This window comes from Doryrhamphus excisus, chromosome 7 (assembly GCF_030265055.1).
Source record: "Doryrhamphus excisus isolate RoL2022-K1 chromosome 7, RoL_Dexc_1.0, whole genome shotgun sequence".
NCBI lineage: Eukaryota > Metazoa > Chordata > Actinopteri > Syngnathiformes > Syngnathidae > Doryrhamphus > Doryrhamphus excisus.
Window position 1 is genome coordinate 9,546,458 of NC_080472.1, and position 13,230 is coordinate 9,559,687.

Here is a 13,230-nt window from a genome sequence, read left to right on the forward strand (position 1 = left end):
CAAAATAGTGCCTTTAACTAATAATGAATTCAATCTTTCCAAAAATAACATAAATTAAGGCACAAGAAATAAAAATGTATTCTTAAATAATACAATACATAATACATGAAGGGCTGCACGGTGGGCGAGTGCATGCGTGAGTTTTCTCACATGCTAGGTTAATTGGCCACTCCAAATTGTCCATAGGTATGAATGTGAGTGTGAATGGTTGTTTGTCTATATGTGCCTTGTGATTGGATGACGACCGGTCCTGGGTGTACCCTACCTCTTGCCCGAAGACAGCTGGGATAGGCTCCAGCACCAGCAGGATAATCGATAGAAAATAAATTAATGAATAATACGTGATTTATCTCCTCGGAGATGGGTGGGTGAGACAAAAAAAAAACAACTGTACTCATGTAAGAGAGATTATTCTAACAGTGCGATTGATGTCGGAATCAGAAATTGAGAGTTGGACAATATCGGCATCTCGGTTATCAGCAAAAAAACTAATATCGGACAGCCCTAATGATAAGGTTTTAGTAAGGCTCATGTGGTTTACAAGACGCTAGTTTGAGGGTAGAATAGCATTAAACTCACATTTCGGACTCATTTTTGAAGCGCATCTTGGAGCATGCGCGGTGGTGCACTGCAAAATCCAATTCTCAGCCATAGGACAATCAGAGGAATGTCTTTGGCTGCTCCAATAAAAATGACATGCGTCGCTGTTGTCCTAGCAGCGCATCCCCAGGCTTGTTGTTCTTTTCCCCAGCGTATGTGAAATGGCTGCAAGCGACTCTGTCTGCCCCCTCACCAATGATGTCTGCACTGGCCTACAGAGAGTTTGCTTTCACATGGTCTGCATGCTAACGAGCACCGCTGAGCGGACTTGTAGCCTCCTTGTGTCGGCACCAGTCTGCACTCAACGCCAGCCTCCAATTAAGTGGCATCCTAACCTCATCAGTCGAACACTTCCTGTTTGCTTCTACGTTAACGAGGTGCCGTGTAAATATTTGTGCTCTGGAATGGAACAACTTTGGCGCTTAGACGCTTAAAGCCTGTTTGCAGTAGGCCGTAATCCTCTTCGCTGGAGGATGAGCAGCACATGTTTTTGGCGCTCAAAAACCCTGATTTACTAATCAGTGGTTTAATAAGCTGCTACTAATATGCCCAACACGGTTAAAGTTGCTTGTAACCTTGCCAAGTTGTTCATTAGTGTAATAGTTTGTCTGGACTATTGTAATTGTATCCCAATGAGGTTTGATAGTTGTCCGTAGATTTGTTGTACACGCAACACAGCTCAAAGTTTCATTAGGACTACATCCAAATTTAGTGTATTTGCAACGGACATGGGTCAAAAATGCTATCTTTTAATTTAACTTTAATGAAATTGGCCATTTTTCTTAATAGTTAAAATAACATGCAAAAACGTTGGCCTTGTTACTTTGTTCATTCCTAAGTTTGTATATTGATAGTGGTGCTGTTCACTGTCTTTTATTTGTGGGTTGTAGTTCAGCTTAGTTCAGCAGATTAAATGTTTGAAACTTCATCCTTTTATGATTAAATGTATTTTTCATTTTTAACGTATGAACGACAAAGCAGGTCAGTGTAAATGGACTATCTGGAGTTCAAACCCCGAGTACAGGGCCACCACAGGGGTGTGTTTGCCGGCTCTGTTCACTTTGTACGCAGATGCATGTAGAGGTTTCTATCCAAATAATTCCATAATTAAGTTCTCAGATGACAATGAGGTTCTGGCACTGCTGAAAAAGAACTACAACATATCTGAATACTTTATGGAAATTCAGAGGTTGGCGGACTGGTGCAAAGAAAATCCTCTTGTTTTACATGGGAACAAGACAGATGAAATGGTGTTTGATCCATTGGTTACACGTATTTTGGTGTCTTCGTGGACAACGCACTCACTTGGAGTACACACATCGACAGCATCTGCTGCAGGTTACAACAACGGTTGATTTCCTCCGTTGTCTTAGAGTCCATGGTGTTGATCAAAAATTCATGTTGATCTTTTACAGAGTAGTATTAGAAAGCTAATCAGGTACGGTATCACAGCTGTGCAACTGAAGAACAAATTCATTCGTTCGTTCGTTCATTTTCTATACATATACATGTAGACAAACAACCATTCACACTCACATTCCAATTAACGCCAATTAACCTAACATGTTTTTGAGAACATGCAAACTCCATACAGAGATGGTCGAGGGTGGAATTGAACTCGGATCTCCTAGCTGTGAGGCCTGCGTGCTAACCACTCGGAGCCGTGCAGCCTAAAGAACAAATTAAGACGGCTAATTTATGTATGCTGCTGGTAAAATCATAGGAACAAAAGAGCGCCGCTCCAGTCAGTCAGTTGATCTATGAAGTAGCCACACTGGATACAGTCAATAAGATAATCAATGACATCACACAACCTGTACAGTGGCTGTCGACTGCTACCATTTGGGTAGAAGGTACACAGTTCCTCACTGCAGACTGAACATATTTTTTTAATTATTTTTTCTCATGGCTATCAAATTGGTAAATAAGAACAGATAAGATCAACATTTTCTTAACTGTTTTTACTGCACTTTATTAAATGTATTAATTGATCATTGTTTTTATTTGACCAGGACTTTTAAGTAGACACGTACACATTATAGTTGCATATTCATAGTGCTGCAGTTACTGGCAGCATCTTGCTTATTACAGATTATGGTGTCATGATTTTTATCCTTAGGTGGCACATGTAACGAGTATTTTTTAATTGTTACATATTTGAAGTGATGTAACGCAGCTGCAGCGTGGGCGAATGACCCAAAACAAATTTCAATTTCTGAGACAGTAAAGTTATTCTTGAGTCTTGAAAAATCGGTAGAAAAACAAAAGAAGAAAAAAATATTTAAAGGAAGAGATAACATTTTGAAGGTACACAACATATTTTTATCGGTCCAACTTTTGGCATGCAAAACACAGATTACAGTTTACGGTAAAATTTAGCAAGTTTGCAAAAGCACTCAACATCTTAACATGGACCCAAAATGTTTCTTTGTTATCTTCATTAAGTTATAACATTTTCTTGTTTGGTTAAACATCTCATGTAAAAAAAAAACAAAAAAAAAAAAACAGCTTGTTCCTACCATATATGGTACGAACAAACAATATATATATCTTCACAAATACTACTACTTCATTCATGTATTCAAGTATTTTTTAAATAGATTGTCAATATCAACCCCCCCAAAATGTGATTCATCTCACTGGTATGTGACACTATTTGAGCTACTTTTAGAACCGGCTGGTGGGCGACCGATGCAGTTTTTAGAGGCGATCTGTCTGCCAGGTGACCCCTGTCATAAACAATCGGCCCTACAACCATGCAGTTCTAGTTTATTTTGGATCTCACGGCTCAAAGTGTTGTTTTTGTGTGTAATTTGGGGGGGGGTGCGCATATTCCAACAACAATGTACAGTTAAACATCATGATGGCTTACTTTTCGGGGTCGTGTAAGGTGACCCAAGTGAGTCCACAGTACCTGTGGGAGGGAAAGCTCTGTGGGCTAGCATCTTTTCCGTTTTCCTGTCTTACTTCTTTTCTTTTCGACCGCATGCGTTTGACACATGAGCCTCGACAGCCTCTCCATTCTCGGAGACGTTGGTCAAGTGGCTATTTCCAGGACGCTGACTGTGAAAATGGCCCAGGGAGTAGCGATTCTTATTGTTGTCTTTAGCGCCGCTGATATGATCAGTGGCTTCCCGGTCAGTTGTCTTAGTCGGGGGGGGGGGGGAGTTACAGTTTTTGAGTGAGGGTGGAAATGGATATGATGTTTTCTTTGTCTCTACCTCCAACCTGGGAAAGCAAACAGTGCAAGGGCTCCGTTCTCTGTTTGTATGGCGTTAGCAGGGACTCAGTATCCGCTCGGTCATGCAGTGTTAGTTGTCTTTCTGCCATTTTTGTTGCCGTTACGTCATTAGTGGCATCATAGCGCTAGCCTTTCTTAAGCATCAATTTTTAATTATTAAAAACTACATTTGAGTCATTTTAGTCGTGTGTAGTGTGCACTACGACAGTAAGTAGTAGTAGTCAGACAGCACACAAGGAAGTTTAGTTCTGATCAGAAATACATTTAGCTGATGATTTTTTTTATTTTGAATTGTCCTACTCATTGTAGGCTGATGTCAATAACCGCTCAGGCTCAAATAGCAGTACAATATTTTTTCTTACATTTTTTTCTTGATTATTTCATTTACATTTTAGTCTGATCTCTTGAAAAAGTAGTTAGCTAACCAGTTATAGCAAACTAACAAGCCCAGACTTTATTAGCGATACATTAGCTCCCGATTTTACATTTTAATCTTTTGTTGTTGTCAGCTGATTGAATGTAGACGTATCTAGCTAACCAGTTAACAAACTAGCAGGAACACTTCGCAAACAATATTTTTGAACAATGTTCATTGTTTTGTTTGGTGATTTGAAACTTATTGTGGGAAGATCTCTCACAAGCTAAAAAGTGCAGGCTGAATTAGCATCCTTAGCTAACTTGAATTTGCCTCACTTTTGCTTGGAAATTTGTTGATTGTTGATGTTGTGAAAAAGTAGCGAGCGAACCAGTTTGATCAGACTCAATTAGAAAAACACATGTTAAAATTCTTAATTGATTTGTTTGGTGTTTTGTTACTTATTGTCGGATGATCTCGCACCAGCAAGCTAACAAGCTGCATCAGTGTTTTTAGCCAGCTTGAATTCTCGCTTTTGCTTGGAGAGTTCATATTGCCGTCGCCGTTGTTCATATTGTCGTTCAAGGGGATTTGATCACATTTTTTTTTATGTTTTTAAATTAGCTAAGTTAAGCTGAAATCTCCACTCAGCCCCCAACAATTATGACTTCATTTTGTGATTCACATGTTTGACTAAAAATTAAGGAAAACTGGTTTTGAAACTACATTAACTAACTGATAAATGTAAAAAAAAAACATGGCCTCCTGTGTATGTAGGTCCAAAACTCCCACATCGTGTGTAAAAATTCTTATTCCATTATAAACAGGACACTAATATTTTATCTGGCCTCGGAAAAAGCACACTAAAGCCACAATATGATGACTCGGCTTCCAAACATCCATGTCTCAGAGTGCCAGGATCACAGCAGGACTTCTTGTCAAGCATTCCCATGAAGTGAGAAGACCGAGGCCAAACAGACTCCTTGCATTTGTGTCAAAATATCAGAAGGCTCAGCGGGATTTCATTGGGATCAAAATTCAGTTTCCTGAGCGTGTGTCACTGCCATTGTGAGAAAGAAAGCGAGGTGTCCTGATGAAGCCTTTGATATCCAGCTAATGTCTAACTGTCCACTCCGTGTTTTTTAGTCTGTTGCTACAAGATAAAGTGTGCCTGTTAAAGGATATTCTTTGATTTACGGCATCAAACTTTCAAAGAAAGCCGCCTGAGGAGAAATGAGTCAGTTGACATAGAGAGAAAAAAAAATCAATCATTTCCTCTAAAAATACTTCTATCGTGGTCGCGAGCGTCTCTGTTGCTTCGTTGTTGTGATCAGTGAACCAGGACAATACAGTGGTGTCATTCTTTTAATGCTGTTTTCTTGCACTGCGTATCTTTGCCCTTGGACCTCATGCAGACCTAGTAACTTCCTTTCAAGCTTGGATTTGAAACAGTTGGCTGAAAATACCATACTTGCTGAAATAGTGGCCTCCAATCTAATAGATGCCTTGCAGCACACAGACCCATTCCTAAAAGCTGCTACCCAAAACAGCAGCACCTAAATTCACTCTTCACTCATGACTTGCTGGGTTGGTTTGCAGGCATTATTATTATGATTGTTATACAAATGTGTTTAGACAAGTCAAGTCCACTTCCCTAAAAGATGCCTAATAGATATGAGGGAATACAATATGTTAGGGATGAGTGAGTACACCACGATCTGTATCTGGATCTGGATCTGTTTACCCATCTAAATTATCTGTATCTAAATATGGACTCGGAGTGGGGGTGACATAAACTGGATGTGGGCATGCTTTAAATGGAAATGTGTGGGCCTTGCATCTGTACTTTATTTTAAGTCTGAAATTGACATGGATTAATCAGACATCGCTATATGTATTACTATTCTGCATGTGTGTAAGGGATCTGTCAGACTTATTTATTTTTTTAAATGATCTGCGTGACGTGGCGAGTGACGGTGGTTCAATTCCACCCTCGGCCATCTCTGTGTGGAGTTTGCATGTCCTCCCCGTGTATGCGTGGGTTTTCTCTGGGTACTCCGGTTTCCTCCCACATTCCAAAAACATGCTAGGCCACTCCAAATTGTCCATAGGTATGAATGTGAGTGTGAATGGTTGTTTGTCTATATGTCCAGGGTGTACCCCGCCTCTCGCCCCAAGGCAGCTAGGATAGGCTCCAGCACCCCCGCGACCCTCGTGAGGAAAAAGAGGTTGAAAATGAATGAATGAATGAATCTGCGTGAAGTTGGTGATTCATGCAAACATGCAATGATAGCAAATAGGGAAAATATCTGTCAGCCTTGTTCACTGTACTTTTCTCAAACAACACAGCGTTCAGTACTTGAAGCAAAGTTTTCCAAGTGACTTTATCTTACCAGCCAAAAAGAGCAAACGAAATAAAAGAAACACAAGCAGTGACACAACGATCCGTATATAGCGCTCTTGTGAAATCCATCACGTACAAAACAAGTTAAAGATTGCAACGTGCATACTGCGGCATATTTAGAGCGGTGTAATATTTGACATTAAAAGACAGCCACTGCACAGGTGTACCTAATGATTCGGCATTCAATCTGTTACTGTTACCACTATCTGTGTACTGCCAACTGAAAATGAACAAAATTTGTATGTTGTAGGTAGCGCGCCTATTTTATGATGACTTCATGGAATAAGATGAAAACGCATTCCAAGGAAAATAGCACTCATGCGACCACTGATAGACAAGTGACTGACGTCACACAAGCCTGCATAAAAGGCCGTGTACGTTATGAGACAAGTCGACCAAGATACAAATTAAAGTAGAGTCAAGCTAAAGAAATCCTAATTAATTAGAGGCAGTGTGATCAACGCAACATGAGTCGTAACTTGCCAATTTCACCCTGTACATGGATGAGACGCTGCTCAGCTCCTCTGTGACTGATACTAGCAGGGTCCATCTAGGGAGAGATGGTCTGTGTGTTACTGCCCAATCACAGAGTGTGAAGAGTGAATACATAATGAGCATTTTCTTTAAACACCAATACAGAAATGTACCCATTCCATACTCGTATCCGGCAAATTTGCATTACCCATAACGGATACTCATGTATAACGAGTATTGTCTAACAAAACTGTGCAATCATCCGTCCATACATACACAACATACTATACTGTAGGACAAGGGGAGGACAGGACACGATGATTGGGCAAAACTGCATACAAATAAATATTTAATTTCTTCCAGTTAAGATACAGTTAAGGCAATGCTTGTTACAGGAGCCCAAACAAGTGTCAGGGTCGGGTATTTACTCAGGTTCAGGTCATAATAGAGTAGGTAACAGGGTCTTGAACCTCGTGTTTCTGTTAGTGGGCCAGAATTTGATCTAATTGGACTAAATAAGATCTCTAAAATGCCCTTTGATATACATATATTTTTATACCGCACTCTACTTAATATGCACCGTGTGTACCAGAGTTATGTTACATATTTTATGGGAGGCTGATTTATTTATTATTATCTAATAGACTCGCCTATATATGTACCAGGGTGGAAAGTTTTGATCGCAAAATTATAAGCACACAGTGCCTCAGAAATCGAGTTGAAATGTTCAATAGTAAAGCTAAATAAAGTAGCCGTGCAAAACACTAACAAACTGTGACACACCTTCTGAAACATTTCAGAAAACAAATTGACAAAAGGTGAAAATAAATTGACACAAAGCCTGGTATGTTCCAAGAAAATAAACTGGAAAAGTGACATATAAAGTGGAGGCAGTCTGTAACAGCTGTATGCAAACCTGTGATCCAAAGTAATAAAGTTACACCCATAATTAACCAGTAAATGACGGGAACACACACATTTATTTAGAGCAATTATTTCTAGGTAGAGCGATAAGTTAATAATAAATTAATTAAGGATTTACAAATTAATTTTCATACACTACACCCCGTGGAATGACAAAGGACACATACAAATATGTATTCATGCACAGTGAGTTTGAGTAAGGATGCAGATAGACATGTTTGAAGCGATATTTCCATCTGCTGCATTCATTACGGAAGTTAATTGTTCATGTCTTTATGTAACACCATGGACACAATTTGGAGGAATTGTTTGAACAACATGTCTGGTTTTTGGCCTTCTATCCATCCATCCATCCGTCCATTTTCCTCCGCTTATCCGTGTCCGTGAGCTCCTCACCCTACCTCTTAGGGTGAGTCCAGCTACCCTACGGAGGAAACTCATTCCAGCCGCCTGTATCTGCCATCTCATTCTTGCGGTCATGACCATAGGTGAGGGTGGGAACATAGATCCACCGGTAAATTGAGAGCTTTGCCTTCCGGCTCAGCTCTCTTTTCACCACAACGGTCCGGCACAGCGACCATATTACTGCCGAGGCTGCACCGATCCGTCTGTCAACCTCACGCTCCCACCTTCCCTCACTCGTGAACAAGACCCCGAGATACTTAAACTCCTCCACCTGGGGCAGGACCTCATTCCCAACCCGGAGGGAGCACTCCACCCTTTTCCGACTGAGAACCATGGCCTCTGATTTGGAGGTACTGAGTCTCATCCCAGACGCTTCACACTCAGATGCAAACCGTCCCAGTAAACGCTGAAGGTCGTTGGCGGAGGCCAACATTCACCAGAAACTTGACTTAATGCTGGCAATGTGAGCCAAGCTCCTGCCCGCTTGTACAAGGACCGGATGGCACGCTTGAAACCACACGAGATTTTTACTTTACTTTTGCTTAAACGTTATAAATAAAATTCATACCACCTGTTTCTCTATGGCCTCTATGAGGCAATAATACAGGTTTTCTATGTAATTGGCATAAATTGAATGTACTGTTTTGTGTATAAATCTATCTGAAACTAACATGAATGTGCAGCTGACACATCGGTTTTATTCATAATGTGGCAATTCACAACAAAAGTTCTTATGAAGAACCTCAGCACTTTGGCAACGAAGGCAAGGAAAGGAGTCCTCCTAAGGTAGCGACAGAAGGACGGAGAGTGAATCAGGTTTATATTGCTGTCTGTCATCTCGTCTTTGATCGTCCTGCAGCACAAAAATGTTTGTTGATGTATTTATTTTTCTCTCTTGCCCCCCAGCTGCCATCCAGGTGCAGATCACGCCACCACAAGGGCAGATCAGCGTTGGAGATTCCAAATTTTTCCTCTGCGAAGGTAAGAGAACACTCACATGTATATGCAAGAATCACGTGAATTGGATATTGTAGCGCTGTCTTGTGGTTTTTGCGGTATTACACAGGCTAAACCAATGTCTGTCAGGGGATTACATGTGTCACGGAGCACTTGTCCCGTAAATTAAACATATGGTTGGTCAGCCAGCCGTACTGGCTCTGAATGTTCTGACCAGCACAATGGACGTCGTGTTACACTTCATTATTTAAAAACAGTCATCCAAGGTAGTCAACCAGTCAGGCATGTTTCCCATGATCCACTTGGGCCGGACGTGTTGCGTTCCAGTGCCACATGGCTTCCTCCCTGTTGGGACTGTTTCCAGGTAATATCCTTGTCATTCCTCCTCAACTGTTGCTGTTGGCCCCCAGGAAGGAATGTAATTTCCCCTCCAGTTTTCCAAAAGCTCATGAAAAGTATATTGAGCCTCTTCAATAAACAATCTTTCCAGTTTTGGCTTGTTGAAAAAATAAAGTGGATGGAATGTGAGAGTTTTCCTCTTAGAGATAGATTTGTCCTTTTTTAACACTGGAGTTTGACTATTGGGTTACGGCAATGTGGAAAGCTCAGAATGCATTCGAGATCACAATCACTCTACCTCCGAGATAATTTTACGACATCTAATCATGCATACAAGGAAAATAAAGTACAATTCCTTGTTGAACTCATTGCGAGGCATAATGCGGAGAAAACAGTCATTTGTATTTCATATTCTTATTTACTTATTCTTATTTACTTTATTTTTTACAATCCTGAACGCCTGATCCCAACGGATTGGTACATCCTTTACTGTACGTTTTTATTTTTTGCGTGAAAGGCATGAAGAGATGTTGAGAAGAAGTTACAATATAGCTTCAGAATTTTCACAATTGTCACAAAAAGTCAGTGTTTCCGGAAACAGACTAAGGTCTGGCTGCCTGAGACAGCGGGGAAAAAGGACAGGGACATTTGCCAGAGACACAAGTCAGCAATGTAGAGGAAAATTACGATTAAGATCAAAATGTGTTCAAGATCACATACTTTCTGCGCTGATAAGCTTTATATGAAACAGGTACACTACCGCTCAAAAGTTTGGATCACTTGGAAATTGTTTTGGCCAGTCTGAGATATGGCTTTTTCTTGGCAATCCTGCCATGTAGTCTGAAGTCCTGAAGTCGCCGCTTCATTGTTGATATTGACGGCTACTATTTAGTACAGCTGCCAGGTGACGACCTGTGAGGCGTCTTTGTCTTACCAGGAGATACCAGGAGATTGATCCAGAGGACTGACAGTTGTTGATAGTAGGCCTCTATGCAAAAATGTACATCCTTCTTTGAAAATCATCTCATTCATTTTAATTGTTTGTGAAATGGAAAAAATTGTTGGTGAAATGCATGAAAATGTTTTTCTTTGGAAAACAAAGAAATTTGCAAGTGATCCCAAACTTTTGAGCGGTAGTGTAATTTAAGAAAAATAAAATAATATCTAATTAACTGACAAGCATTGTATACTATGTTTTGTTGTTTGTTGAAATATTTGTGGGGCATAATGCATTTTTTTGTCTTCTGAAACTGGAGCTTCTACACTGCGGAAAACAACAGGCTGTTATCAGGACACATATTACCTAAAAAAACAAAAACAACAACAACAACAAAACGATAAATAAAAAATACGATCATCATCCCTCGCTACTTCAAGCTTCAAGCATCGTTCCCTCACTCTTTGGCTCTTTTCAAACATGAATCAATTAATAAATGATTGTTTTGTGGTTGACTATAGCCTATTATTAATAAGGATATGTGCGTATTTAAGCAAATTATACATGTTTTGTCACCCAGTCAAGCATTGTCTGTCAGGAGTTTAACGTGAGCTGGTCTGGATCCCAGGATGCAGAGATACTTCCAGTAAGAAAAAATATTTATTGAACACAAAGGGTCCACAGTAGGGTGATGTACAAACAAGAAGAAAACTTGAAACCAAAACTAGGCAATACAGAGTCCAAAACACAAAAGAGAACAAAGAACACTGCAGCAAACGGCTAGCAGGCAAAAAACAGGAGACAAAGTGCAACGCAAAACACTGCTGACTGAAGGCAAAAGAAACAAGTAGCAACAAAAATTCACAGCAGAAAAAGTCAGGCACTTGCAGGTAATGCTAAAAGCCAGAAAGCAGGGATCCAAATAGGACTAGAGTGTGTAGCATGAGGGATAATCTGGCAAACAACCACGGCGGCTGCCACGTTTAAAAAGCCAGCGCGGCGATTGGCAGCAGGTGTGTGCATGAGAGGACCACCTCCTGCCAGTCAACAGTTGTTGACAGTTAAGTGTTACAGTACATATGACGAACACTGGACAGACGATGCGTTCACATCGGAATTCACACAAACGTAACTTTCACTTTCCAGCGGGGTGCGGCAACTGCTGTATAGATTCTGTGTGCCATTCCGGCCTCTTCATGCATCTTTTTTGCCGATGCAACCAAATATATTGAGCTGTTTTTTTAAAAGACAATTTGAAAACCTTGTCATTGTGTGATCGTGCACTATCCCAAGATGCCGTGAAGAACAGCTGAAGAAATAAATAACCTTTACAAGTCAAAATCTGCATCTTATAAAAATATGTTCAATGCCAAATAAACATACCTTTTCCTCAGTGGTAGGAGATGCTAAAGACATAGACTGGTACACGCCCAGTGGGGAGAAGATTCTTCCAAACAACCCCAACATCCACGTAAACCGCAATGACGAGACCAGCTCGGCCCTCATCATCTATCACGCCGACGTTGACGATGCTGGCATCTACATGTGCGTGGCCAGGAATGGCGACAAGGAGGCGCAGGCTACGGTCCAAGTCAAGATCTTCCGTAAGTCACCTGCCGCCACCACATTTGACATTTGAGCCAATCCATCTTTAATGTATTTCCCGTCGTCCACTTTCAGAAAAGATCACCTTCAAGAACGTTCCCAGCCCGCAGGAGTTCAACGAGGGCGACGATGCCGACATTGTCTGTGACGTGATTGGATCGCCGCCGCCTTTTATCTTGTGGAAGCATAAGGGTGCCATCATCAAGGCTGAAAAAGACGGTGAGCTTCTTCTCACCTCATCTCTCTTCTCCTGGCTCATTGTCCTCCAGCGAGTGATGCAGATGAACGAGTGAGATATGGGGTGGCAGACAACAGATATATAAATACGCATTGAAGATGCTTTCAACCCAGAAAGGACAGATCCATTGGTGTCCAGTCTTCCTTTGAAAGTACAAAACCAGTTCCTCTACACTCAGGGACCATGGCACTCATAAAAAGTGGGACCATGAGACAAAGCACAAAGTTTTTGACCCAATCAAGTTTGAGCTCAGGTCACAGAAAATACGCAGTCTCCGAGCACAATATGAAAAAAATCCACGCCAATCCTGATCCTGAAGGTCAGAGGTTCTCAATGGTTTTTCAGCCATCTACCCACTAACACAGGGGTTGTAGAATTTCCGGTTGCTTGAGCGCACACACACATGCACACAGTTGGGAATCCTTTTACTGTTGTGATGCCATCGTGGGTGTTCGATACCCGCTGTGACTCATCAATCTGTTGCCCGGCGATAGAACAACAATACACAACCTGCTGGTCATAAAATGATAACATGCCGCACGCCTGGCTCTAGCAATATCGCTCAGGCTGAAGACTGTACTCCTCATAGCCACAAATTTGATATTTTTACCACTTTATGTGTTTGTGGAAGCCGGTGCTTTCGATTTCGATTCCATTAGTGCAGGCCTGCCAACATGTATGACATTTCCGTACTCAGCATGCACATTAGAGAAACGAAATACCTGACATGACACATAAAGCACATTGCATT

General features: G+C 41.0%; 1 protein-coding gene across 5 annotated transcripts in view; it reads left to right on the plus strand.

The window, feature by feature from the left end:
• The window catches only part of LOC131132246 (neural cell adhesion molecule 1-like), a 214,630-nt gene that overhangs the window by 148,478 nt on the left and 52,922 nt on the right, over window positions 1-13,230 (plus strand). For all 5 annotated transcript variants that reach the window (XM_058077709.1, XM_058077707.1, XM_058077708.1 and 2 more), the window contains exons 2-4: window positions 9,310-9,384; window positions 12,031-12,240; window positions 12,317-12,460. In XM_058077709.1, coding sequence (XP_057933692.1) covers window positions 9,310-9,384; window positions 12,031-12,240; window positions 12,317-12,460 — 429 coding nt within the window. The remainder of the gene's footprint in view (window positions 1-9,309; window positions 9,385-12,030; window positions 12,241-12,316; window positions 12,461-13,230) is intronic.